Source organism: Bos taurus, chromosome 10, assembly GCF_002263795.3.
Source record: "Bos taurus isolate L1 Dominette 01449 registration number 42190680 breed Hereford chromosome 10, ARS-UCD2.0, whole genome shotgun sequence".
Classification (NCBI taxonomy): Eukaryota; Metazoa; Chordata; class Mammalia; order Artiodactyla; family Bovidae; genus Bos; species Bos taurus.
This window is the reverse complement of record NC_037337.1, coordinates 87,260,158-87,286,813: the sequence shown is the minus strand read 5'-3', so window position 1 is coordinate 87,286,813 and position 26,656 is coordinate 87,260,158. Positions and strand designations below refer to the sequence as shown.

The 26,656-nt window shown below is 47.6% G+C and overlaps 2 protein-coding genes across 4 annotated transcripts in view; one reads left to right on the top strand and one right to left on the bottom strand.

Moving 5' to 3' along the window:
- Positions 1-18,832, bottom strand: part of IFT43 (intraflagellar transport 43) — a 103,798-nt gene extending 84,966 nt beyond the window's left edge. Inside the window, 2 exon segments of the mRNA NM_001040521.2 lie at positions 15,806-15,898; positions 18,769-18,832. Coding sequence (NP_001035611.1) covers positions 15,806-15,898; positions 18,769-18,822 — 147 coding nt within the window. The 5' untranslated portion in view covers positions 18,823-18,832.
- TGFB3 (transforming growth factor beta 3) overlaps positions 15,894-26,656 on the top strand; it is a 33,067-nt gene continuing 22,304 nt past the window's right edge. Inside the window, exons 1-2 of one of the 3 annotated variants that reach the window (XM_005212207.5) lie at positions 15,894-15,971; positions 24,544-25,373. In XM_005212207.5, coding sequence (XP_005212264.1) covers positions 24,896-25,373 — 478 coding nt within the window. In that variant the 5' untranslated portion in view covers positions 15,894-15,971; positions 24,544-24,895. Of the gene's footprint in view, positions 15,972-24,161; positions 25,374-26,656 lie in introns of those variants that run through there. The other 2 variants (XM_005212206.5, NM_001101183.1) reach the window with 2 other exon arrangements.

The window sequence follows — 26,656 nt, the reverse complement described above, 5'->3', positions numbered from 1 at the left end:
AAATAGATCCTGCTCCAGAGGGAGGGTCTGGTCTTCCTGGACCCTCTTAAGGGCATGAATCGCTCTTGACCCCTGAGTCCTTGACCCTCTCTCTTATCTTGGTTCTGGACGCCAAAGGGACCTGCTGTTGCCCTCTCCCCTCTGGCCATCCTCCTCGGTCTCCTCTTGTGAGCTTTTCTTTGGCTATGTGTGGCTTAAATGTGGGTGTTCCTCGGGTTCTACTGACTCTCCTTTAACTAGAGTTGGGTTCTCATTTACCACCTTAATAGCAACGACTCCCAAACCTTTGGCTCCAGCTCGGAGCCCAGTCCAAAGCACAGGTCCCATAGTCAAAGCCTCCTGACTGACCTCCAGCTAGTGGTCTCACAGGCCCCTCAAACTAACTTTATCCCTGAACTGAACGCATCACCCCCCCACACACACCTGGGCCCCATTCACTGGACTGGGGACCTACAAGGTGCAGCTCATGGGAGCAGAACAGGAACTCCTGGAAAGAGCAGGTAGTGAGGGAGACGCACCTGAACAATGCCAAAGACATACAGTGACAAGCTGCAGGTGAGGTGATAGAGGAAATGTAGGAAACTAAAAAAAATAAAGTACTATGAGAGAGTACAATACAGGGCGCTAATTTAAATAAGAATATTCTCATTTAAATAAGAGGATATTCAAGCTGAACCCTTTGAAGACCTTGGAGTTGATAGGGACAGAGTGGAGGGACAATGTAAGTGATTAGTTAATCCCACTAGGAGATTGTAAATTAAAAAAAAAAAAGGCAAAAAAAACAGGAGACCCCAGCAAGTTAATGATGACTCAGAAGAACAGGTTTGCTTAAGCACAAAACCGTGCAGCCGAAGCACGGGACATGCTCCAAAACAATAAAACAATGGCATGAAACCCACATTCTGCCCAGTAAGCTCAGTGAGTTGATGATCCCTAGGACATGCTCTCTGCAAACATGAAAAACAGCACTTTGTGGACCCTGCTTGACTGTGTAGGGGCCAACAAAGCCCCCTGCTCGACCTGGAGGAGGAGCTGATAAGGGAAGCAGGACACCTACTCAGGAATGACAAAGACGTTCTTTTCCCTCTCCCCACTTTTTGTTTGACTGAATTGTAGCCCAGTACGGTTCTCAGGGCACAGCATCCTCTCACCAGCCCGCTTGTAAGTCTCTCAAGTGTCCTAGCCTAATAAATTACTTATTATCCACCACTTTGCTCTTGCTGAATTCTTCTCTGAGACATGAAGGACTACGGTATTGGAGCTCTTTGGAACCCCGCAAACACCACCAAATGGTTTGAGTCAGCCCAGCAAAGAGTCTAGATAAGTATGCCAGAGAATTCTATCCTATGGAATTACAGTACTCTAGGGAACTAGAATCATAGAGCAAAGTAAAGACTCCCTGTGACTGCCACAAGGAAGCAGGTGTGAGATGGGGGTAGAGACACAGGAAGGCCCAAATCACAAAGGGGCAAAGCATTTGGGATTGTTCGCCCTGAGGGCAATGGGTGTCCTTGAAATGGCTCTGAGTATGAAATGAATTATGTACATTTTATAAGACCACCGCAGCTGACCTACAGGAGAACAAGAAAGTTCAGTTCAGTTGCTAAGACGTGTCTGACTTTGCGACCTCATGGACTGCAGCACACTAGGCCTCCCTGTCCATCACCAACTCCCAGAGTTTACTCAAACTCATGTCCATTGAGTCGCTGATGCCATCTAACCATTTCATCCTTTCACCCTAAAAGGAGAGACCAGTCATGAGGCAAATGACTCAGTCCAGGAGAGTTTATAGTGGCTTAAGTTTGAGCAAGCTCCAGGAGTTGGTAATGGACAGGGAAGCCTGGCATGCTGCGGTCCATGGGGTTGCAAAGAGTTGGACATGACTGAGCAACTGAACAGAACCCATTTCTTTACTTCTCAATTTATTTTTTCCTACCAGAATGCTAAGTACACTCAAAGATTCTCAGAAGTCTGCTCTGGGAACTTTGCTTGAAATATTAAGTCAATTTTCATTACAACAAAAGTATTATTACCATGAAATTTTTCATGTACAAAAAAAAAAAAAGAAAAAGAAAATCTCTTAACATAAGTCAGTAGTCTACTCCTTCAAGGAGTCAAACCAAATTCCAATATTACAGTAGAGTGAGACCCACAGCAAACAGGTCAGATATGACTGAGAAATGGATTATTTCCTGCCACATCAGTAAACAAGGATGTCACAGTCATCAGTGATAACTGCGCAACCCTCCAATACTGAAGGCAGGAGGGGAAGGGGACGACAGAGGATGAGATGGCTGGATGGCATCACAAACTCCATGGACGTGAGTCTGAGTGAACTCTGGGAGCTGGTGATGGACAGGGAGGCCTGGCGTGCTGCAGTCCACGGGGTTGCAGAGTCAGATGCGACTGAGCGACTGAACTGAACTGACTGAATATGAGCTGGTGAGCCCTAAAGGCACTCAAGAAGAACACCTGCGACGTAGCAGCCATCAGACTTCAGCCACTCCCTACCGTGAGGAAGCTCCAGATATCAAAAAACACAGGATGCTGGCCCCAGATAGCTGAGATGCATATGAAAGGAATGATTTCAGTGAGCCCAGACTCTTGCATCTTCCCATACATAGAAAAGCACTAAATTCCTTAACTTGCGTTATCTGGTTTTGATTAATAAAAATTTTTGATGTTCAGATTCCCTGCCCTTTGTTGCAAAACTTCTATATAACCTGGCTCCTCCACTTGGCTCCTTGGAGCCCTGTCTCAGGGCTACTTAAATGCTGCCTCCCAGGCTTAAGCCCTAAAAATTCCTGCCAAACAAACTATAACTTTTTAGGTTGTGACTGAACTTTTAGGTTGCGACTATTTTTTAAGTTGATTCGACCTATGTTTGACAATCGTGTATATGCAAGTTAGGAATGCTGAGAAGAAAAAGACAAGGGTTCTCATCTTTCTTGAGGCAACAAAGTAGTAAGAGGTCACAGGCACTAAGCCCTTCCTTATAAAGAATGAGCCAGAAGAGTTTCCAAGCCATCAATACTATACTTAAGCACATCTCAAAAGTTCAGACAACATACATGCATAGGGAGAGAAGTGCAATGGCTGCATTGAAGATGCATCAATGAACAAGAAACATTGAAAAATATTGAAGTGTCAGAATCTAAATCTCATGATATTGCCAATTATTTCAGTGTCAAACAAGAAATGCTGGCCTTATATGGTTCATTTTCAAAAAAGGCAAGGGGGCTATTTTTTGAATACTGGAAAAACGTGACGTTGCTTGCAAAAGTCACTGAGGACCACCACTCCATCGCCTGAATGGTCAACTGCTCCACTAACAAATCTGATGTGCCATGCTCTCCCTCATCTCCAAAACCTGGCATGTGCTCAGGCCTCTACTTGAAGTATTCTCCCTTCCTTGGCCCACTCTGGCCCACCCCTTCCCTTGGCTAACTTCTACTCATCCTTCAAGTCTCAACTCAAACACGATTTTTTCCTAGACCACCTTTCCAGACGTCCCTAAGAGTAAAAGCGTTCAGTGACAGCATTCCCATATCCTTCTGTGTTCACCCCAACCTGTCAGTTAGTTCTCTGCAGCTCTGAGAGGAAGGTTCTAAGTGGACTGGGAGCATGTCTGGTTTATCACCATACTGCCAGCTTCAAGCCTGGCACACAGAAAGCTCTCAATCAAGTTTCATAAGTGAATGAATGAAGAAATGAATGGATGTCACCCTCTACTCCAAGGTCACTGAGATCACCAAGGTCATTCCTGCCCTCTTCATTTTCAACCCATGTGCCCCAGAACAACAAAATGATGTTAAGTCAGCAATTAAGGATCATTCTTTGAAAAGACCGCCAACCTTTAGACAGAGGCTCAGGTTGTGAAAAGAAGATGAAAAGGTATTAGCAAATAAGAAAATCTCTGTATCATGAACAGAACTGCATCTGAGGATAAACTGAGAATACTTTTTAATTCTCATCAGTTCAGTTCAGTCACTCAGTCATGTCCAACTCTTTGCAACCCCATGAACCAGGCCTCCCTGTCCATCACCAACTCCCAGAGTTTACCCAAACTCATGTCCATTGAGTTGGTGATGCCATCCAGCCATCTCATCCTCTGTCATCCCCTTCTCCTCCTGCCCTCAATCTTTCCCAGCATCAGGGTCTTTTCAAATGAGTCAGCTCTTCACATCAGGTAGCCAAAGTATTGGAGTTTCAGCTTCAACATCAGTCCTTCCAATGAACACCCAGGACTGATCTCCTAACTTTAGGATTGACTGGTTGGATCTCCTTGCTGTCCAAGGAATTTTCAAGAGTCTTCTCCAAGACCACAGTTCAAAAGCATCAATTCTTTGGGGCTCAGCTTTCTTTATAGTCCAACTCTCAAATCCATAGCCTTGACTAGAAAGGAAAAACCATACCCTTGACTAGATGGACCTTTGTTGGCAAAGTAATGTCTCTGCTTCTTAATATGACACAAATAATGACAATAATAGTTAGCATGTGGCAAGCACTGTCCTAAGAGCTTTTTACATTCTCTTATTTAATCTACCAGCAACCATAGAAGATAGTTATTACTATCAGCTCCATTCAGCAGATGAGGAACAGGCTCAGAGTGGTTAAGCAAATTGTCCAGGATAGACACTGAGGAATTGGCAGAGCTGAGATTAAAGATAAAATGATCATTGTTTCTACTTCTCAGGTTGTACAGATAGTAACAATAGCTAACTTATTGGAGCACTGAGCTAAATAAACTCTCCCATGTAGTTCTGACTTAACCCTCCCCATAGGAAAGGGAAGGAATTTTAGGTGCTCTTCAAGCACCACCTTTCTGTACGAAGCCAGTTTTACACATAGTTGAAGGAAACATCTACTTCTGCTTTATTTACTACACCAAAGCCTTTGACTGTGTGGTTCACAACAAACTGTGGAAAATTCCTAAAGAGATGGTAATACCAGACCACCTTACCTGCCTCCTGAGAAATCTGTATACAGGTCAAGAAGCAACAGTTAGAACTGGACATGGAACAACGGATTGGTTTCATATTAGGAAAGGAGTACGCCAAGACTGCATATTGTCACCCTGCTTATTTAACTTCTATGCAGAGTACATCATGTGAAATGCTGGGCTGGATGAAGCACAGGCTGGAATCAAGACTGCTGAGAGAAATATCAATAACCTCAGATATGCAGATGACACCATCCTTATGGCAGAAAGCGAAGAAGAACTAAAGAGCCTCTTGATGAAAGTGAAAGAGGAGAGTGAAAAAGCTGGCTTAAAACTCTACATTCAAAACACCCAGATCATGGCATTCAGTCCCATCACTTCATCACAAATAGACAGGGAAACAATGGAAACAGTGAGAGACTTTATTTTCTTGGGCTCCAAAATCACTGCAGATGGTGACTGCAGCCATGAAATTAAAAGACGCTTGTTCCTGGATGCTTGGGGCTAGTGCACTGGGACGACCCAGAGGGATGGTATGGGGAGGGAGGAGGGAGGAGGGTTCAGGATGGGGAACACATGTATACCTGTGGCGGATTCATTTTGATATTTGGCAAAACTAATACAATTATGTAAAGTTAAAAAAAAAAAAAAAAAGACGCTTGTTCCTTGGAAGAAAAGCTATGACCAACCTAGACAGCATATTTAAAAGCAGAGACATTACTTTGGTGACAAAGGTTCATCTAGTCAAAGCTATGGTTTTCCCAGGAGTCATGTACGGCTGTGAGAGTTGGACCATAAAGAAAGATGAGCACCAAAAAACTGATACTTTTGAACTGTGGTGTTGGATAAGATTCTTGAGAGTCCCTTGGACTGCAAGATCCAACCAGTCCATCCTAAAGGAAATCAGTCCTGAATATTCATTGGAAGGACTGATGCTGAAGCTGAAACTCCAATACTTTTGCCACCTGATGTGAAGAACTGACTCATTAGAAAAGACCCTGATGCTGAGAAAGATTGAAGGCGGGAGGAGAAGGGGATGACAGAGGATGAGATGGTTGGATGGCGTCACCGACTCGATGGACTTGAGTTTGAGCAAGCTCCAGGAGTTGGTGAGGGACAGGGAAGCCTGGCGTGCTGCAGTCCATGAGTTCGCAGAGTTGGACACGACTGAGCGACTGGACTGAACTAAGCAGGAGGCGTGCGGCAGTGCCCTGGGGCACTGACAGAGCCCGGGGAAGCGCTGTAGGGGAATCGTGAATGCTGTTCCCAACCGGGTGATCTACCCCCGGGGATGACGTTCCCGCCTACACAGTGAGCAGCCCCAGGGATGGGTCGGTGAAGCACACGGGCCCATCTCCGAGGAAGAGTTCAAAAGTCGGGCATACGGAACGTGACCTGAAGACAAGAGTGGAAAACACATTCCTTGTGAACAGGTCCACGGTGGATTCCCCTGTATTCCTCTCTGAACGACGTTGTCAGAAGCATCATTCAACCCAGCCTGTTGGAGAGGGACTACGAAAAAGGCTGAAAAATGTGACTAATCTAGGAAAGTTATTTTTGTGAGAAAGAAGAAAAAATGTCACCAAAAAGGGTCAGCAGATAACCCTAGCTGGGCTGAAAATAACTGCCTGCTGGCAGACCAGTGAGGAATAGGCGGAGGGCAAGAGACGTAATACAATTTGCCAGGGGAGCTCCAGCTGAGAGGAGCTGCTGGGGGATGAGGAAACTGGCCTAATTTGGGAACATGAGCCCAGCAGCATTGCTCAGATTCCTGCAAGAGAATCTGGCTGAATTTCAGTTCTGCGTCCTGAGAGGAGCACCAGAGGGATGGTGGCCTCGGGGGGAGCGGGGAGGGGGGCCCCGGAGGAGGAAGAGAAAAGAGAACAGCTGTGTCTCAAACGCTTTTCCAGACAAGTGGACGAATAAGGATGATCAAGTGAGAACTCACATCCTCGCCAAAAGGATTCCAAGAGGAAAACCCAAAAGTCTGTCAGCTCCCTCCAAAAGTCTTTCTCTATACTGGGACGTCTGTGCATCTAACCATCCAGGAGGTAAGAGAAGTGGTGATTAAGCACCTGCCTGGAGGGAGAGAGAGGAGAGTCATATGTTAGCTGAAGGACTGTGGATAGGTCACTCGACTCCTTGAAGGCTCGGTGTCCTCGGAGCTAAAATGAGACCTACTTCAGGACTGACCACAAGGCTTAAATAGGACAGTGTGTGTAACTGGCAGCTGCTCCAGTGTCAGCTATCATTATTATTATTACAAGGACAATCTGCAAAATGGAAGCTAAGCTACAAACTGGTCTAGACCCAGCTGAGAAATACTCATTGAGAAAACAGGCAAGGGAATCCCCTGGCAGTCCAGTGGTTAGGACTCTGTGTTCTCACTGCTGAGGGCCCACATTCAATCCCTGGTTGGGGAACTAAAATCCCACAGGCCTCACCAGGCAGCCAAAAAAAAAAAAAAATCCCCCCAAACAAAAAACAGGTCAGTCCTGAGAGGTTCTGCCACGAGATTCCTCTTCCCCAACCTCAGTGTACGGCAGTGTCACTTCCCAGGAGAAAGTGTCCAGGTCTTTTCTTGAGGCTGAGTAGGCGCAGTATCATTTGAACTGACGCACGGTGAAATTCAGGAACAGAAATCCAGTTTAATGCCCAGGGCTGCTCTTCCAGAGAAAGTTATTCACTACAGATGTGGAGATGCTTATCAGGGCACCAGTTAAAGTGTCCACAGTTGTAACACCAACCTGAATTGCTAACTGAACCATGCATCTAGTGATCTAAGCCTGACTGGTGACAAGTGGCAAACACACACACACACACACACACACACACACACACACACGAGGGGTGCAATCATAAACCTTCTAAGTACTTACAACTTCTTGAGAGGTGCCTGTGTGCAGGGACCTTTATGTGCATTACCTAATCCAACAGGACTCTATAGTCAACTCCGAGCTAGTAAAACTACTGAAAAAGCTCATCTTTCTGGTTCATCAGTATGATTAGACAGGTAAATTCTTTAAAATTTTTTAAAAATTTATATGGTTGGCTGCAGTCCATGGGGTCGCTAGAGTCGGACACGACTGAGCGACTTCCCTTTCACTTTTCACTTTCATGCATTGGAGAAGGAAATGGCAACTCACTCCAGTGTTCTTGCCTGGAGAATCCCAGGGATGGGGGAGCCTGGTGGGCTGCTGTCTATGGGGTCGCACAGAGTCGGACACGACTGAAGCGACTTAGCAGCAGCAGCAGCAGATTGACCAAGCAACTAAGGCAACGGCACCCCACTCCAGTACTCTTGCCTGGAAAATCCCACGGACAGAGGGCCTGATGGGCTGCAGTCCACGGAGTCACGAAGAGTCGGACATGACTGAGCAACTTCACTTTCACTTTTCACGTTCATGCATTGGAGAAGGAAATGGCAACACACTCCGGTGTTCTTGCCTGGGGAATCCCAGGGACAGGGGAGCCTGGTGGGCTGCCGTCTATGGGGTCCCACAGAGTCGGACATGACTAAAGCGACTTAGCAGCAGCAGCATCAGCAAGCAACTAAAGAGACCCTTCCTCTTCTTTCAGAGAGGGAGGAAGAGTCTAATTACCTGGGCTGAGTCACAGGTACTCTACAGGTAGAAAATCCTGAATGGTTACAGATAAAACAGGAAGAAGGAAAAGGTGGAGAAGGGACAACACTGGCAAGTGCATCGAGTATCTTGGAACTTCGGGGCATACAGATTTTCTCTGAACTCTATACAACCCCAAATTAGAAAACTGGAGAGGAATGTGGATTATTTTTTCTTTTTTTGGCTACTAAAAATAATTCTTTCCTTTTATACCCAAGCCTAGGAGAAAAAAATCTTTGCATACATCTTTTTTTAATTGATATGTCATAAATTGCCTACTCAGTGATTCCTCTTCTCCCTAACCCCCCAAACCCCAATGTGATGGGTATGGCAACGTGCCCAGCTGAAAAACTCCTTTGAAATTTAAAGTGGTTTTAAGACCTAGTTCTGACCGATGACATGTAACTAGGAAAGTCTACTTGGTGAAGTCTCTGGCTATCACTTTCCTGTCAAGAAGGCACAGAGTTTCTTGGTAGGACCCTGGACTCTTCCCCCCTTCCCTCTCTCCTCACCTAGAATACAGATCACATCGGTGGGGAATGACCGACTATGATGTGAACAATCACGAGAACGCATTACAAGCTCCAGAGGGCAGAGCGGGCATCCAGAAGGGGCGAGGGCGACCCAGGGCCGTCCCCCGTGACCGCACCTGCCCTGCCCGCCACTGGGCTTCTTGCTGTGAGGAAAACCACTCCCGTCTGCTCCAAGCCCCGCGGCTGAGTTTCTGATGTGTGCAGTCACATTTAATACCCATAGATACATAAGGATACCTGGAAAATCAATCCATCCTAAAAGAGCAGGAGTTTTAAACTCAAATGGAAACAGGAGTCAGGCACATCAGATGTGAGTAAATCTGACCAGGTGTATTCAAGTAAGAAAGCGTGAGCTGGAGAGGGCAGGCCATGTGGAAGCAAGCACCTTAATCAGCTCAGGCCAACTGCTGCCAGGGGGAATGCCAGCCTGGTTTCAAAGAGGAGCCCCAAATCTGGATTTTCACATAAAGTTTCCTAATTTACAAAAGATAACACCCAAGTTTAAAAAGTGCTTAACTCTGTCTGGATCAAAGAAGACTTGACTATAGGCTAAGACTAGCCTGAAGGCCACCAGCTTTCAACCTCAGTAGAGAGGGTTAAGGCACAATAATAGAATACCCAAGCTCTGGAGAGATAATAATATAATGAGCACTTATGTGTCAGACTGGGTTAAGGGCTTACTTTACACATGCTTATCTTGTTTTTTCTTTCTGGCCATCCTATTCAATCCCAAAGAAAGGCGATGCCAAAGAATGTTCAAACTACCACATAATTGCACTCATTTCACATGCTAGCAAGTCAAGTCGGACTCTTTGCGGCCCCATGGACTGTAGTCTTTGGAATTCTCCAGGCCAGAATACTGGAGTTGGTAGCCTATCTCTTCTCCAGCAGATCTTCCCAACCTAGGAACTGAACCGGAGTCTCCTGCATTGCAGGTGGATTCTTTACCAACTGAGCTATCAGGGAAGCCCACATGCTAGCAATGTAATGCTCAAAATCCATCACACTAGGCTTCAGCAACACACGAACCAAGAACTTCCAGATGTTCAAGCAGGATTTAGAAAAGGCAGAGGAACCAGAGATCAAATTGCCAACATCTGATGGATCACAGAAAAAGCAAGAGAATTCCAAAGAAAATCTTCTCCTGCTTCATTGACTACACTAAAGCCTTTGACTGTGTGGATCACAACAAACTGTGGAAAATTCTTAAAGAGATGGGAATAGCAGACCACCTTATCTTCCTCCTGAGAAACCTGTTTTCAGGTCAAGAAGCAACAGTTATAACCGGACATGAAACAACAAACTGGTTAAAAATTGGGAAAGGAGTATGTCAATGCTGTATATTGTCACCTTCCTTATTTAACTTATATGCAGAATACATCATGTGCAATGCGGGGCTGGATAAATCACAAGCTGGAATCGAGATTGCCAGGAGAAATATCAACAATCTCAGATATGCAGATGATACCACCCTAATGGCAGAAAGTGAAGAGGAACTAAAGAGCCTCTTGATGAGGGTGAAAGAGGAGAGTAAAAAAGCTGGCTTAAAACTCAACATTTAAAAAACTAAGATCATGGCATCTGATCCCATCACTTCATGGCAAATAGAAGGGGCAAAAGTGGAATCAGAGACAGATTTTATTTTCTTGGGCTCCAAAATCACTGGGGATGGTGACTGCAGCCACAAAATTAAAACACACTTGCTCCTTGGAAGAAAAGCTATGACAAACCCAGACAGCATATTAAAAAGCAGAGACATCACTTTGCCGACAAAGGTCTGTATAGTCAAAGATATGATTTTTCAAGTAATGTACAGATGCGAGAATTGGGCCATAAAGAAGGCTGAGTGCCAAAGAATTGATGCTTTTGAATTATGGTGCTGGAGTAAACTCTTGAGAGTCCCATGCACAGCAAGCAGATCAAACCAGTCAATCCTAAAGGAAATGAACCCTGAATATTCATTGGAAGGACTGATGCTGCAGCTGATGCAAAGAGTCAACTCACTGGAAAAGACCCTAATGCTGGGAAAGGTTGAAGACAGGAGGAAAAGAGGGTGGCAGAGGATGAGATGGTTGGATGGCATCACCGACTCTATGGACATGAGTTTGAGCAAGATCTGGGAGATGGTGAAGGACAGAGAAGCCTGGTGTGCTATAATCCATGGGGTCAAAGAGTCAGACACAACTTGGCGAATGAACGACAACATTTTACCAATGAGGAAACTGAGGTTTGAAAAGGTTAAGAAACTTGCTGAGCCACTGAGCTAACCTGTGGCACAGACAGGATTCCAGCCCATGGCTGTCCGACCCTGAGGCCTGTGTCCTTGTCCACCCTTTGGGAGGAATGCCCACTGCATCTAGAAAGCAAAAAACCTGCTTCATATTGTTACTCGTCAGCCTGTGGATAAATGAGTAGCAACTCTTGGAAAGACTTCCAGTTCTAAAAGAGACCAGGCTCACATCCTCCTTCTCTGCAGCCCTTCAATAACAAGAGCAAAGCTCTGTCCAAATATTCTTATTCACCACTCACTGAATGAATGAACATTTGTTCTGTGCCTTTAAGTTTATTAAAGTGCTTTTAAACGCATATCTCACTTAATCCTCACATCAACCTGGTGGTGTTGTTACCACTGTTTGACAGATAATGAAACGGAGGATTAGAGAGCTTAGTGGGTTTGTTCAAGATCCAGGCAATTAGCAGAGTCCAGGCTCGAGCCCTGGTCTTTCTGATGCCAAGCCTGTGTTCCCTCTATTTCAGCAGACCGCTGCCAGACTTCCTGTATGAGTTCCCCGCCTGCCACCTCACTTTAAAGTCATCATTTGGGATTTCTCATATGGCCCCGTGTCTAAGACTTCACACTCCCAATGTGAGCCCTGGACAGGGAACTACACCTTGCATGCCCCAGCTGAAAGTTTGCTTGCCATAACTAAAAGATTGCAGCTAAGACCAGGTGCAACAAAATAAATAATATTTTGAAAAATTAATAAAGTAAAAAAATCATCATTTGTTTGAACTAATTACTGCTGCTAAGTCACTTCAGTCATGTCCGACTCTGTGCGACCACATAGACGGCAGCCCACCAGGCTCCCCCGTCCCTGGGATTCTCCAGGCAACAACACTGGAGTGGGCTGCCATTTCCTTCTCCAATGCATGAAAGTGAAAAGTGAAAGTAAAGTCACTCCGCCGTGTCCGACTCTTAGCGACTCCATAGACTGTAGCCCACCAGGCTCCTCCATCCATGCAATCTTCCAGGCAAGAGTACTGGAGTGGGGTGCCATTGCCTTCTCTGGAACTAATTACTACATGGATCCAAAATAACTCCAGGACTTCCCTGGTAGTCCAGTGGTTAAGAATCTGCCTGCTAATGCAGGGGACAGGAATTCAATCCCTGCTCCAGGAAGATTCCACATGCCACAGGGCAACTAAGCGTATGGATCACAACTACTGAGCCTACATGTCGCTCCAGAGACTGTGCTCCGCAACAGGAGAAGCCACTGCAATGAGAAGCCCGCACACTACAGCCAGAGAGCAGCCCCTTGCTCGCTGCAACTAGAGAATGCCCGTGTGCGGCAGCAAAGACCCAGTGCAGCCAAAAATAAAATTAAAAAAATTTTTTAAAAAGTAATTGCAGTATGTCTGACAGCCCCCAGGTACCATATTTATGTTTTCATGAATAGCTTCATCCTAGAATATACTCAGTGAGAGGACAAAAATAAATATATCAAGTAATATATTCAGAACTGGAATGTAAATGGGCACACACACAAGTCTTAGAAATCTAATTTTAGAAAGAATCAGTCAAAAAGTCCCACACAGCACAGTGTGCATCTGGCCTGAGGGAGGCTGCCCACACTGCTTTAAACCTCAATTAACTCAGGGAGAGAAGGAATCCTGGAATTCTTACTGGCATTTTGCTGTCAGAGGCACCAGGTAGGTAAAGAACAGAATGACTTTTCATCATGTTTTCCCAGAAAAAATACTAAGGCCCAGAGTTGTTTTTTTTTTTAAAAAAGAGTACATGGCTCAGTGGAAATAAGTAGGTATTCCAAAAAGGCTGACATGCTGATAGGTGCATTATTCTGGACTTAGGTGCTCACAGCCCTGACTCTCACCTGGGCTCAGGGGAAGGCAAGTGGGCAAACCTGCCTAGTGACCCCAGCCCGGAAGCCGATCCGGGGTGGGGCCACAAAGGACTTCCCATCAGGACACCTCGGCCCATCTTGGGCTCACTCACCTCGCCACTTAAGGTGGCTCCTCCTTATAACCTCCTCCACAATGGGGTTGGCTTGTAATTAGCCTTCGTGACTGCCAGCGAGCATGCAAATGTAAGTTCCATTACTATATGGGATTTGTCTCTTGTTCACTGAAATACGCCAAGCCCCTAAAACAGTGCCTGGCACACAGTAAGCATCAATAAATACTTGTTAAATGAATGAATTGATGATCTGGGTGTGGGATGGATGTTCCCTGGCCCACAGGCTGAAGTGGCCAAAGGGCAAGAACAGACGTCCGTTACCCTGGTCACTGGCTGGCTCATCTTCTCTTCACAGACATACACCACTGCAGTTCAAGCTTCTTGAGATCCAGGCTTGGGTCTGGTAGCTCTTCTTTCACTGTCTCCCCTCCACTGTACCCTTTTCACTATGCCTCCAATGTCCCACTACCTGCCACCCCAACCCTGTAACGCTCTTCTTCAGCTTCCAAGGGCCCTCATCACACACTATGAACTTCACCCCACTCACCCTCTGCATGCCTGCTCTGTGCCAGGCACTGTGATAAACAAAGGGGATAGGGACTTCCTTGGCGGTCCAGTGGTGACTGGATTCTGCGACTCCACTGCAGGAGGCACAGGTTCGATCCCTGGTCTGGGAACTAAAATCCCAAATGCCAATGCAGCATGGCCAAAAAAAAAAAAAAAATTGTTTTGTTTTTTTTTAAACACCCCTCGCCTTCCAAAAGGGAACATCTGAGGAAGCCAAGAAGATAAACAATTAGAATACAATACAGTGGGTTGGCCAAAAAGTTCATTTGAGTTTTTCCATGCACTCTTATGGAAAAATCCGAATGAACTTTCTGGCTAATCTAATAAGCTCTATAAAGGAGGCACTATGGTCAAAGTCACAAACTGACAACCCTCAGGCCTAATAGAGCCCATATAGTGATTTAATTATTATAATTAGTCACTGATCTCTAAAAATGTGTTGCTTTTACATAAAATTTCAGACTGCCAGAGTCTCTTGGAAAATCAGAAGAGCTGGCAGTACGGGACCTATACTCTCCAGACATCAGCGGCTGTGACCAGGAAGTGGTTACTCCAAGTGTGGTTACCTGTGGCCTCCACAGTCCCTCCCCGACCTCTCCCTACTGACTCCCTACTTGACCATGAGGCCAAGAGTCAGCCGCCAGTTTTTCTGTGTTGGCATGGTTGTTATCTGGGGTCACCTGGGTGGCTCAGTGGTATAGAATTTGCCTGCCAATGTAGGAGAGGCTGGTTCAATCCCTGGGTTGAGAACATCCCTTGGAGAAGGAAATGGCGACCCACTTCAGTATTCTTGCCTGGGAAACACCACGGACAGAAGAGCCTGGTGGGCTACAGTCCGTGGGACTGCAAAGAGTTGGACACAATCTAGCAACTAAACAACAATAAAAAATTGTTATCTGAGAGGGAAACTGCTTCTCTGTACCCGTATTTCTATAATCAGTGAGAAAATAGAAGAGAAACTGAAAGGCCCATGTGGAGTGCTTGAAAGCATGGTAGAGAACTTATTTCTGATGAAAGTGAAGGATATTCCTACTTATGTGATATGTAAGTCAAGTGTGTCTGTCTTGTCCCCAGCATGCTGTGCTCACCTACCTACCCGGTCCATCAGGCCTCCCAGCAGAGCTGCCCTCATAAACCCACTGTAGGCTAATGAGCTGGGCAACTGAGTAGCCATGTTGCACGTTGCCCAGAAACTCACTCTCTAGTGGGCCAGACGCATAAACAGAAAACGAGGGCCTGAAACAGGTACCATGGCAATTGAGAAGTACGAGCCCTAAGTCAGCCTGGAGAAGTGAGGAAAAGCTGACAGTGAGAATTACCCTGAAGCCAGCTCTAGAAAAGGGCAGAAGTTTCTTCACATAGGGCAGAGGAGGGTGAAAAGAAGTCCTGAGTAAACTGCCAAAAATAGTGCTCTGGCATCAAAAGTATTGCTCATCAAGATTACCCACCCTCTGCGGAGAAGCTGGATAAATTCCCACGATTCCAGGCCACTTGGAAAAGCTTCCAAGAAAGCAAGGCCAGTACCAGTACGGGTTCCCTTCCCGCCTGAAAACTGTAGAAAGCGCAGGTCACCACTGAGAACAAAACGTCCACTTGTGTAATTCAACTTTACGTCACCAGTATGCCTCACTGGCTTTTATCTGGCAGGAATAAAAACCCGGATTTTGGCTGGATTTTGAAAGCTCCCAGTCCCTTGCTTCAGTTAACGTACAAAACTTCTTCACTGGGAATATAAAGCAATGCAGAGAAACTAGTCTGGCATCAAAAGAAAACAGCTACTCTTTCATTTCTTGCTAATAGGACAAAGGCTGGGGAAGGGAATTCCCAAATCAATATAGGAGGAAGGCTGACATTAAAGAAAAAGAAAATAATAATATGAAAGGCCAAATCCTTGCTCACTGAGTAACTGCCAACTGTTAAGAGCTGAAAACTTTTTAGCACCCACCTCTGCAGTCAGAGTCAAAGAGGAATTCTTGCCACTGAGATGATTCTCGGCTTGGGTGGACTCCTGTTGAGCTCGGCGCCCCATCTTGGCCCCCTGTAAGGAGAGATGAGAGGTGCTGCTGACTCAAACGTCTCTGAGCCACTATGAGGAAGACATTTCTGCCAAGGTAAGCAAGGACTGGGTTTCTGATGACATGGGGTGGATGGGATTTGAGCAACTCGAACATACTTAGAAAATGTTCCAAACCCTTCAAACAAAAGTGCCCAAAGTCAGTTCTATGTGGTAGGGCAAGAAACCCATGTGTTGATCACTTAGAAAATACTCCAAACCCTTCAAACAAAGTGCCCAAAGTCAGTTCTATATGGTAATAGGAAATTCATGCGTTGATCACAATGTTTTCTTTTAATGGCCATAGAACTATTCTACCCAAAGAAATGCACCTAGAACTTCCTCTAGAATGGACAGGCAGCTCATGCCACAGCTCAGGCAGAGTATGGTCAAGGCTCCCATGTCCCGATGTGGGATTTCAGGAGGGCCTAATTTCAAAGCTGCAGCTTGGCATGAAAATAGTTATCAAAAAGGCTTGGTGGGGGAAGAAATTCCATGGAAACTGAAACCAGAGAAATACAGATAGCATTTCCTTTGACGTATATGCTAATTGGATTTGTACTTACAGACATTAAAGGAAAGCTCTTACAAGAATTTTTTGAGACATCAGCTTTGGGAATCAGAACACTTCAAATTCTGAGTCATCAAAGGAACCATTTGCAGGTGTTTCCCAAAGCCCTCCTAGGGTGGAGGGCTCCATCTGTGTCTCCAATGCCTCCCAGCACATACAAACATTATTTGGGCAGACTGGAGGGTGTTGAAATGTTTATATTTTTCTTTTTTTGCTCTTTAAAAAAATACAGCATTACTGTAAGCATTTTTAGATCTCATCTGATGTAGCTTCATTTGATTTCACAATAATAGGGACTGGGACTGAGGCCATTTTACAAATGATGTAATTGAGACCCGGGAAAGCAATAAAGTGGCAGATAAACATAAGAGCAAAATCTTCTGCCTTCAAATTCTGAAGGCTTTTTCTGTGCCCTGCTGGAATTTCAGTTCTAAGATGTTCTAAGAACTGACTGCATCAATAAATTGAGAGAAGTTACATGAGAGCTGCATAAAAACCCTCATGTAGTGTTTACACATGAAATTCTAATCAATCATTTAGATTTCAGGAATGACAGAAACAATATTTTGGACAATAAGCAGCTCATTTTCTTCCCAAGGTAGACAATTCTACTCCTTCACCTGTGGCTGCCCTTTTCCATGTATTGGGTATCTGAATATGGCATATTACACGGAGTGATTGTGGTCAAACAAAACTTCAAGGATCTTGTCTCTACTGTTTATAGATGGTTTCTCTAGTATATTTGGCAAGGATTTTAAGGTTTTAAACTTTTGGAAGACCCTGTATAAATCCATAGGAATGACTGGTAGGGAAACTACATTACTACCTGGTTTTATATATTTTAAATGTATGGTGTCTTTATTGCCCATCTTCCTCCACTGAAACAGAAGCCCCATGAGGGCAGGGACTTAGTTTTTCTTTTCACTGTTATATTTCTAACACCTAGGACAATCAATGCCTGATACACAGAAGGAGCTCAGTAAATATTTGTTGAAAGAATAAATGAGTAACTACACTCATTTTCTCCCGGCACTAAAAAATACACATATCAAGAAAGGCCTGATGACATAATATTCTCCTTGGTCAGTCAAGCAACCTGCTTCTTTCTAGAACAATTTGCTCCCATTCCTCATATCTCCTCTCTAGCAATTTGAGGCTATCTGATGTTATTAGGGCACTTCAAGACATGTAGAGATTCCACAGCAGAAACTAAAGACTTGTGGGCCAATCTTTTAGTGACTCTGATCTTCAGTAATTTTAAAGGTAAAAAGGCTTGGTGAGCCCATGATGGAATTAAGACACACACACACTGAACTTGGGTCTTGAATCTAGCTCAGTTATCTATATATATATACGTGCTAAGCCGCTTCAGTTGTGTCAGACTCTTTGAGACCCTATGGACTGTAGCCATTCAGGCTCCTCTGTCCATGGGATTCTCCAGGCAAGAATTCTGGAGTGGGTTGCCATGCCCTCCTCCAGGGGATCTTCCCGACACCGGGCTATAACCTTGGGTAAATCACGACCTCAGAAGCAACAGCCGCTAACCTCTTCTAATAAGTCAGCATATGCCAGTTACTGTGTTAAATGCTTTCCAGGCACATCTCATTTCATCTTCACCTCCTTGAAGGAGACATAAATCTCCATTCTAGAGATAAGGAAATTGATGCAACCCATGCAACAGCTTTACACTCCCTCTGACCTCTGGGCTCCCCATCTCGCTTCCGACCACGCCCTCGATCTTTAAAAATGAGGTAACGCCCACCTCCCCTGGGGATGAGTTGAAAGAAAGGCCCTCCCTAACCCCTTTCCCTCCTTCCACTCGAAAACAGTACGTTTTTTACTTCAACTCCAGGCATGACATGGTCAAGGGAAAAAGCTCTAGCATGAGTGCAAGTGTGACCCTCGCCAGGGCCCCTCCAGTCACTCTCAGATCTATCTGTCCATCCTTGGGAAGTTGGCAAGTTGGAGCTCCAGAAAGCGGAGAGAAACTGGGAAATTTCCCACCGTTCTCACAGGCCGGCAGGGGAAGGATCTGTTTTCCAGTCTTTGAGAATTTTAAAGAAAGCAAACCCTAGGCCAGCATTGGAGCTCACCGCTGCCCCAGGGGCGGAGCGAGGGAGGCCGCCTCCTCGCCGGCCTCACCCCCGCAAGGCTCAGAGCCTGCTGGCTCCTGGCGCCAGGGACAGGCTGGGCCGAGGCGGCTCAGGAAAGCCAGGGCCGGCGGGGTCGCCCCTCCCCACCCGCTAATTCTTGGCCCCGATCCCCGCCCCGAGTCGGTCCTCACGGAGGTGGCCGGGCCGCGACGCCGCTCCTCGCCTAGGTCCAGCAAGTCCTCCATCTCTGCGGCTGCCTGACGTCACTTCCTGGAAACCCAGACGCTCAGTCGCGTCCCTGACGACGGCTCCGCCCTTTCATTCTAGGACTTAAAGGGTCCGCTTCAATGTTTCCTGGAGTGCATGTGCCATCCTCAAATTTAAACCAAATCTTTCCTAAACCTACCTTTTCTGACATTTGGAAGGAATCTCCACATATTAAATCCTGATGAGGGTGCTCCTGTGGGACAGTGAAAAGTTTTAGTCTTTAGAAACTGCCTACCTCTGTTCAGTTCAGTCATTCAGTCATGTCCTACTCTTTGCAACCCCATGGACTGCACAGCACACCAGGCCTCCCTGTCCATCACCAATTCCCAGAGTTTACTCAGACTCATGTCCACTGAGTCGGTGATTCCATCCAACCATCTCATCCTCTGTCGTCCCCTTCTCCTCCCGCCTTCAATCTTTCCCAGCATCAGGGCCTACATCTGTGTAGATCTGTTCAAATAGGTAAGTTGTAAAGTGCAAAGCACTATTATTAATAGTAGTAACTATTCTCATCCTTTTCATGTGTATAGCTCTTGTCAATGTACAGAGGAACTTCACAGTTATTAGCGCATGGAAAATGCATAACAACTTTGTAGGAGACAAGATAAGTTATACTGTCTCCATTGGATGGACACCCTGAGGGTCAGGTGCTAATAAATGGTTTACAATGAAAAGTGCAATATACTTAATTTCTGCCTTCAAGAAGTTGACAGAGCAGTTGAACCAACACATCAAATATAACTTTCAAAAGTACAAATAACCCCTCCAAGCCCCCATGAAGTGAGCAAAAGTAGTATTTCTATCCAACAATTGAAGACAGTGAGGTACAGAACAGTACCTTGAGGAAAATCACCTGAGTATTAAGCAGCAGAGCCACATGCTTTTCTGACACCAGGTCTTACTGGTGTTTTTCTCTGGCGTGTATTGAGACTGACTGGGTGCCAGCCAGTCTCCTGGGCCAGTAGAGGAAGATGGTCCCCAAATTCCCAGCCTAATGGGACTATCAAGTCTTCATTGACTCTACATGTAAGGTTCCCTACGTCAATAACACTGACCAATCCTTGGTACTGGGGACTCCCAGCTGGGACCCCAGAACTTGAGTTCATGGCCCTGAAAGTGAAGTGTCCCCAGCATCATCCTAGGGGTAAGGCTTTAGATGGCTTCTCAAAACCAAAGATGTGTAAGAGGGATTACCAACCCTAAAACTGGAATGTAGGATTTCTTCAATCCCTAATAAATGATTAGGTCCAACCATTTATCCACACGTTTACTGGGTAGGGCTATGTGCTAGCATGCCCGTGACAACAACAGTAATGCCTGGATGTCAGAAGAGTTGAAACCTCATCCTAGCTTGGCAGATACTACCTGTGTAGCCCTGCAGAACTTTCTCAGCTTCCTCCCTTGTAGTGACTCTTAGAGATTACCCCTAAAACCTTTTACTCATGAGTTCTGATTCTCAGTGAGAGTAATACCCTGTTAGATTTTAACCTGAATAAACATTCACTGCCAAAGATCTAAGATGGATGAAATATAGGCTCCAGCGAAGCCCTTGTTCCCTTCTTCCTTGGTGCCAGATGAGGAAGAAGGGATTAATCTTAGGATTTTCCCATTTCTTTTAATTGCTGTCAAACTGTAATCAATATGGAGGCTGCAAATAATAAAGAGCTTTATTGAGGGGGTAGGGGTCTGAAAATTGCAATTCGGGAGACACAGATTCTGGTAAAATCAAGAGTGTTCCAGGAAAGAGGAAGGGAAAGGAGATTACAAAGGCAAAGGCCATGACGCTGTTCTCTGATGCTAGAAAGGAAATATTTGTCTTTAAGGAATCAAGAATTGTTTTAGAGTAAGGGTCTGATGCAAAGAACCGATTCATTGGAAAAGACCCTGATGCTGGGAAAGATTGCGGGCAGGAGGAAAAGGGGCCAACAGAGGTTGAGATGGTTGGATGGCATTACCGACTCAATAGACATGAGTTTGAGCAAGCTCCAGGAGATAGTGAAGGACAGGGAAGCCTGGTGTGCTTTAGTCCATGGGGTCGCAAAGAGTCGGACAGAACTGAGCAACCAAAAAACAAGTGATAAGTAAACAGGCTGTCACAAGTTATTATAAGATAGGGGTCTGATAAGTATCTTGAATTTCTGGCAGATCTTCTGGATGCCTTCATTAGGACAGTGAGTGGACAGAAGGTTAGGTTTTACTCAGGCTGAGACTCGCATAATTCATACTTCCTTAATGGCCTTCTGGTTCCATTTTAGAGAGCTCTTTTAGCAATACTGACTCCATTTCTATTTTCTTTCCACTTTTTATAGCCACATCACCACCACCAGTTTCCAAACCTTCACTCCCACTTCTTCCCCAAATTCCTGAAAGCAAAAGATGCTCACTCTGGGCAGAAAAAAGCCCTGGAATAGTGGCTTCCAAACCTTGCTGAGCACCTGAATCACCAGTGAAGTGTGTTGAAAATACACGTGTCAGAGCCCTGCCCTGTGGACTCTGGTAGAGGTGGTATCCAGAAGGATATAACTTTAATAATTTTCCCTCCCATTTTGCAAGTATTTACTTAAAGGTCTCAGTAAGGCCTTCTCTGATTTTAAATTGCAACAGCCCCTTAACCTGGGCACTCTGTCTTCTCTGGTTTATTTTCCACCATGGCACTTACCTTTTATCACACCACATTATTTACATATGTTAAATCAGTTATTGCCTTCCCCATGGTTCTACCTCCACTTCTAGAATGTAAAGTCCTTAAGGGAATGATTTGGTTGGTTTTTTTCACTGCTGCCTCCACAGAGCCTAGAACAGTGCCTGGCATATAGTAAGTGTCAAAAATATTTTTCAAATGATAGCTGAATTCCAGAGGAAATAGAGCATAATATTTAAGTGCACTGGAGGAGGGCATGGCAGCCCACTCCAGTATTCTTGCCTGGAGAATCCCCATAGACAGAGGAGCCTGGTGGGCTACAGTCCACGGGGTCACAAGGAGTTGGAAAGGACTGAGCGACTAAGCACAGCACATTTAAGTGAATAGATGCTGGCAACAGACTTCCTGTGTCCCAATCTCAGTGTTGACTCCCCCTGATTATATGACCTAAAAGTAATTCAAACGCAAGTTACTTTAACCTTTTTACACCTGCTGCTGCTGCTGCTAAGTTGCTTCAGTCGTGTCCGACTCCGCAGCCCATCAGGCTCCCCGGTCCCTGGGCTTCTCCAGGCAAGAACACTGGAGTGGGTTGCCATTTCCTTCTCCAATGCATGAAAGTGAAAAGTGAAAGTGAAGTCGCTCAGTCGTGTCCGACTCTTCACGACCCCATGGACTGCAGCCTACCAGGCTCCTCCGTCCATGGGATTTTCCAGGCAAGAATACTGGAGTAGGGTGCCATACACCTAGGATCCCTCATTTCTTATGCAAATAAAAATAATGTCTTCCCAAACCAGAGAGCCCGTGTTAAATATCACCTCCACCCCTCACAAGCAGTGAAGCCTCTTAAACAGGTCTGTGTCTTCATTTCCTCAACTTAAGCTGATCAACCACAGCCCTGGGGATGCAGAGAACGTTCTTTCCGTTAATGTCCTAGGATCCAGGGTCAGGCAGGCTGGGGCGGAGTGGGATGGGATGGCGGGGAGCAGCACCGATTCCCTGGAAAGCCATCAATTCGGAGATTATCCCGTGTCGGAGCGGGGTGGGGTGGTCGGGGGTGAGCGGGCAGTGGGGTGGAAAGGGCGCTGGCATTGTGGTTTGCCCTCCCGAAACTTTTGGTGAGAAAAGACCTAGAAACTTAGGCTGAGAGAAGGAACGAAGGCGGAGGAGAAAGAAAAAAACAAAAAAAACCCTCCCCTCACCCATCTGGGAAATGGGCTCGGGCCAACTGCTGACTCCGCGCTGGCTGGCGCAGCTCCCCGCGGAACCCTCGGCCGGGGAGGGAGGCCGTGCACATCTGGAGGACATTTCTGCGAGAGCGACGGCGGAGCGGGGCTCGGGGAAGGGAGAGGTGCCCGTGTGCGCACGTGGGGCCCGGAGAGAGAGAGAGAGGCTGTTCCCCAGGGCACCCCGTCTTGTTTCTCCTCGCCCTCTTTCGAGCCCTTCTCCCCAGGTTCCCGGCATGACACACCTCCCCAACCACCCCCGCAGACTCCCCTCAACCAGCCCCTAACCACCCCCCCCACCAGCCCTCTCTTCAGCTGCCCCCGCCCTCCAGCTCCCCCCCGCACCCCCCCAGCCCTCCAGCTCCTCCCTCCCCTCCCCCCTCAAGGTCCCTCCCATCCAGCCTCCCCGCATCCAGCCTCCCCCCATCCAGCCCTCCAGACCTTCGCGGCTCCGACCCACCGAGCCTCTGTCACTGGCGGTCTCGCCTCGCCAGGGGGCACCCTCGGTCTGCCGGAAAACGCCACCCCTTTTTCAAGGCCCCTGGAGCATCTCCAAGCTTCCGGGAGCCACCCGACTGCACAGTCTTGTCAATGAAGAGTCGGGGCCAGGATAGCTGCGGGGCTGAACCTAACTCCAATCCTGCTCCGAGGCCGGGCGTCAACCTCTCCCACCCCAGCCCCGAGGGGTGGGCACGGCAGCCGTGCCCAGGCCCATGCCCAGGGTCCTGCCAGGCCGGGGGACGGGGGACTGGGGTAGGGGGGAGCGTCTAGGAGGGAGCTGAGAGGAGAGGACCGACTGACAGCTGGCGAGAGGGCGAAGGAGTTGGGGGAGAAGGAGGGGAGGGGATTCATCGGCCGTAACTTTCCAGAAAAACAGTCAACGTGTAGCCGGAGTAACTCCAAGGGGCGGGGGGGTAGGGGGGAGGAGAGAAAAAGTTCAGTTACCACGTCGATCGAGAGGGACTCGCAAAGTATTTTTCAAATGGGCTCGGCTTTTCCTGTGCCTGTTTAAAACATTAAAATCGTGCAGCAAAGGAGCCTGCGTGGTGCTCGGGTCCCTCCCCCCACCCACTCCACTCTCCACCTCTCTTCGCCCCCTCCTCGCCGCTCACCACCCACCCCCGCCCCCGCCCCCCGCCCCGGGGCCAGAAACGTCATGGGAGGGAGGTATAAAATTTCAGCAGAGAGAAATAGAGAAAGCAGTGTGTGTGCATGTGAGTGTGTGCGAGAGAGAGAGAGGGGGAGAGGAGCTTGAGCGAGAGGGAGAGGCAGAGAGAAGCTGGAGGGAGAGAAAGGGAGGGAATCCGAAAGCCAAGTTCAAGGGCATGAGCAAGAGAGGCGAGAGATAGGGGAAGAAGCCTGAGAAAGAAGGAATAACAGCTTTCCGGAGGAGGCGTGCAGTGAACTGGCTTCTATTTTATTTGTCTTTTCTTTTTTTTTTATTTTTTTAAAGAGAATCAGGGAACAGAAGCAGAGGCCGAGGGAGAAGACGAGGTGCTGGTGACCTGGGCGTCCAAGTGGATTAACTGGGGATGCTCTCCAGGGGCTGTACCCCCCCTGCCTTCCAATTGCAAACATAAGCCCACATCCCAGCCAATGAAGATGAGAGGCAGCGTGAACAAAGTCATTTAGAAAGCCCCCCCGAGGAAGTGTAAACAAAAGAGAAAGCATGAATGGTGTGCCTGAGAGACAAGTGTGTGTTGCGCTGCGCCCCACCTTGAGCTGGGCCAGCAGCCGCCTAGCCCTGCCTCTCCCCACCTACTCACTGGTGATTTTTATTTTTTAATAATTTTTTTCTCTTTTCTTTTCCATCCTCTTTTCTTACTCTCCTTCAGGGCAAGGCAAGGATTTTGATTTGGGGACCCAGCCATGGTCCTTCTGCTCCTTCTTTAAAATTACCCACTTTCTCCCCATCGCCAAGCGGCGTTTGGCAATATCAGATATCCGCTCTATTTATTTTTACCTAAGGAAAAACTCCAGCTCCCTTCCCACTCCCAGCTGCCTTGCCACCCCTCCCAGCCCTCTGCTTTGCCCTCCACCTGGCCTGCTAGAAGTCAGAGCCCAGCAGAACCTGTTTAGACACATGGAGAAGAAACCCAGAGCTTCACGGCACACAGTCGGCTTCTTCGCGCTCAGGGTTGCCAGCGCTTCCTGGAAGTCCTGAAGCTCTCGCAGTGCAGTGAGTTCATGCACCTTCTTGCCAAGCCTCAGTCTTCGGGATCTAGGGAGGCCGCCTGGTTTTCCTCCCTCCTTCTGCACGACTGCCGGGGTCTCCTCCTGCCAGGCCTTGCGGCCTTTCTCCCCGGCCCCCGCCTGAAGATGCACTTGCAGAGGGCTCTGGTGGTCCTGGCCCTGCTGAACTTTGCCACGGTCAGCCTCTCCATGTCCACTTGCACCACCTTGGACTTCAACCACATCAAGAGGAAGCGGGTGGAAGCCATTAGGGGACAGATCTTGAGCAAACTCAGGCTCACCAGTCCCCCCGATCCATCCGGGTTGGCCAGTGTCCCCATCCAGGTCCTGGATCTTTACAACAGCACCCGAGAGCTACTGGAGGAGGTGCATGGGGAGAGGGGAGACGTCTGCACGCAAGCAAACACCGAGTCGGAGTATTATGCCAAAGAAATCTATAAATTCGACATGATCCAGGGGCTGGAGGAGCACAGTAAGTCCAGATTCCCCGCTGGGGGTGTCTGCTCTGGAGGGTCTGAGCTGGGGTGGGGAGCTCCACAGAGGACGGGGGTTGCCTAGCGATGACCACAGGGCAGGGTGCCCCAGCTATGCCCCGCACCAGGGATTGGGGGACACACGAGGTGCGATGCGCAGTTGGGGCTGGGTGGGTGAGGAGGGGGAGACAGAGCCATTCTGCTCAGAGCCCAGTGCCGCTGGGAGGCCAGGAGCCCTGGAGTTGAGCGGCGTAGCGAAACTCACATCACATCGCTGAGGGATTTTAATTTGGAGTGACAGTGTCCCGTTTTTGTGCTGTGGCACGTGTGGTCAGACAGGTAACTGGAAGCGTGCAGAGCTGTAGAGGGGCAGGGCTGGGTGCTCTTCTAAGAGAGCCCGCAGGGTTCCAAGAGGCTAGAAACCTTGGTCTCCTCCCTGCTGTATACACCTCATTGTGACACGTCTCACGTTCCATTTTTCCAGTTCTGGGAAAGAAGCGTATACCTGCCCCCAGTTCATGTCTTGTCCAGCTTCTTGAAGCCCAAGCAAGAGGCAGCCTCTGATTGCTTAGGCCCTCGGTCCACGCCACGCATGCGACCACGTGAGCTGTGTGCGTGGGGGGATGGGGGACACACCTATGTTCACACGGCTGTGTGCTTGACAGCGATGCATTGTCCGGTTTTGTCCCATAGACGGACTCGTGTGCACAACATGGGCATCCTCCGGGCCCGTGGACGTGGGGGAAAGCGAGGATATGGCTCTGGACATGTAGATGGCTGCTGGCAGCCCTTTTGTGTCTGCGTGTCAGGGGAAGAGAGGGTGGGAGGTGTGGCCGTGGGTGCACAGAGGACATGTGTCTGGGAGCGTGTCTTCCCAGGAGGCTCCTGTCTGTGCCGAGAAGCCGGGAGGCTCCTGGGTGAGCCGTCTGTGTGTGTGTTTGTACACGTGTGGAAGTCATGTGTGTTTACTGAACGGGGATTTAAAAAACCTCAATACAAGAGAGAGAGATTTGGCAGATGCTGAGAAACTGACAGCCCGGGAAGGAGGAATGTGAGTACACTCACAGGCCTGGGGGCTCTGGAGCAGGTCTGTTTGCTTTTCCTACCAGCAGGTGTCCTCGACGGCCAGGCTACCTCGAGGTAGCCGAGGCTCACCTGGGAGGGGGCCATGTCAGGAGTGGGGGTGGGAGAGTGGGATGGTGCGGCCAGGTGAGGGTGGTCCGCTGGGGCACTTGGATAGAAAGAAGGAGGAGTGGGCAGCCCAGGGGTGCACCAGCTCTGG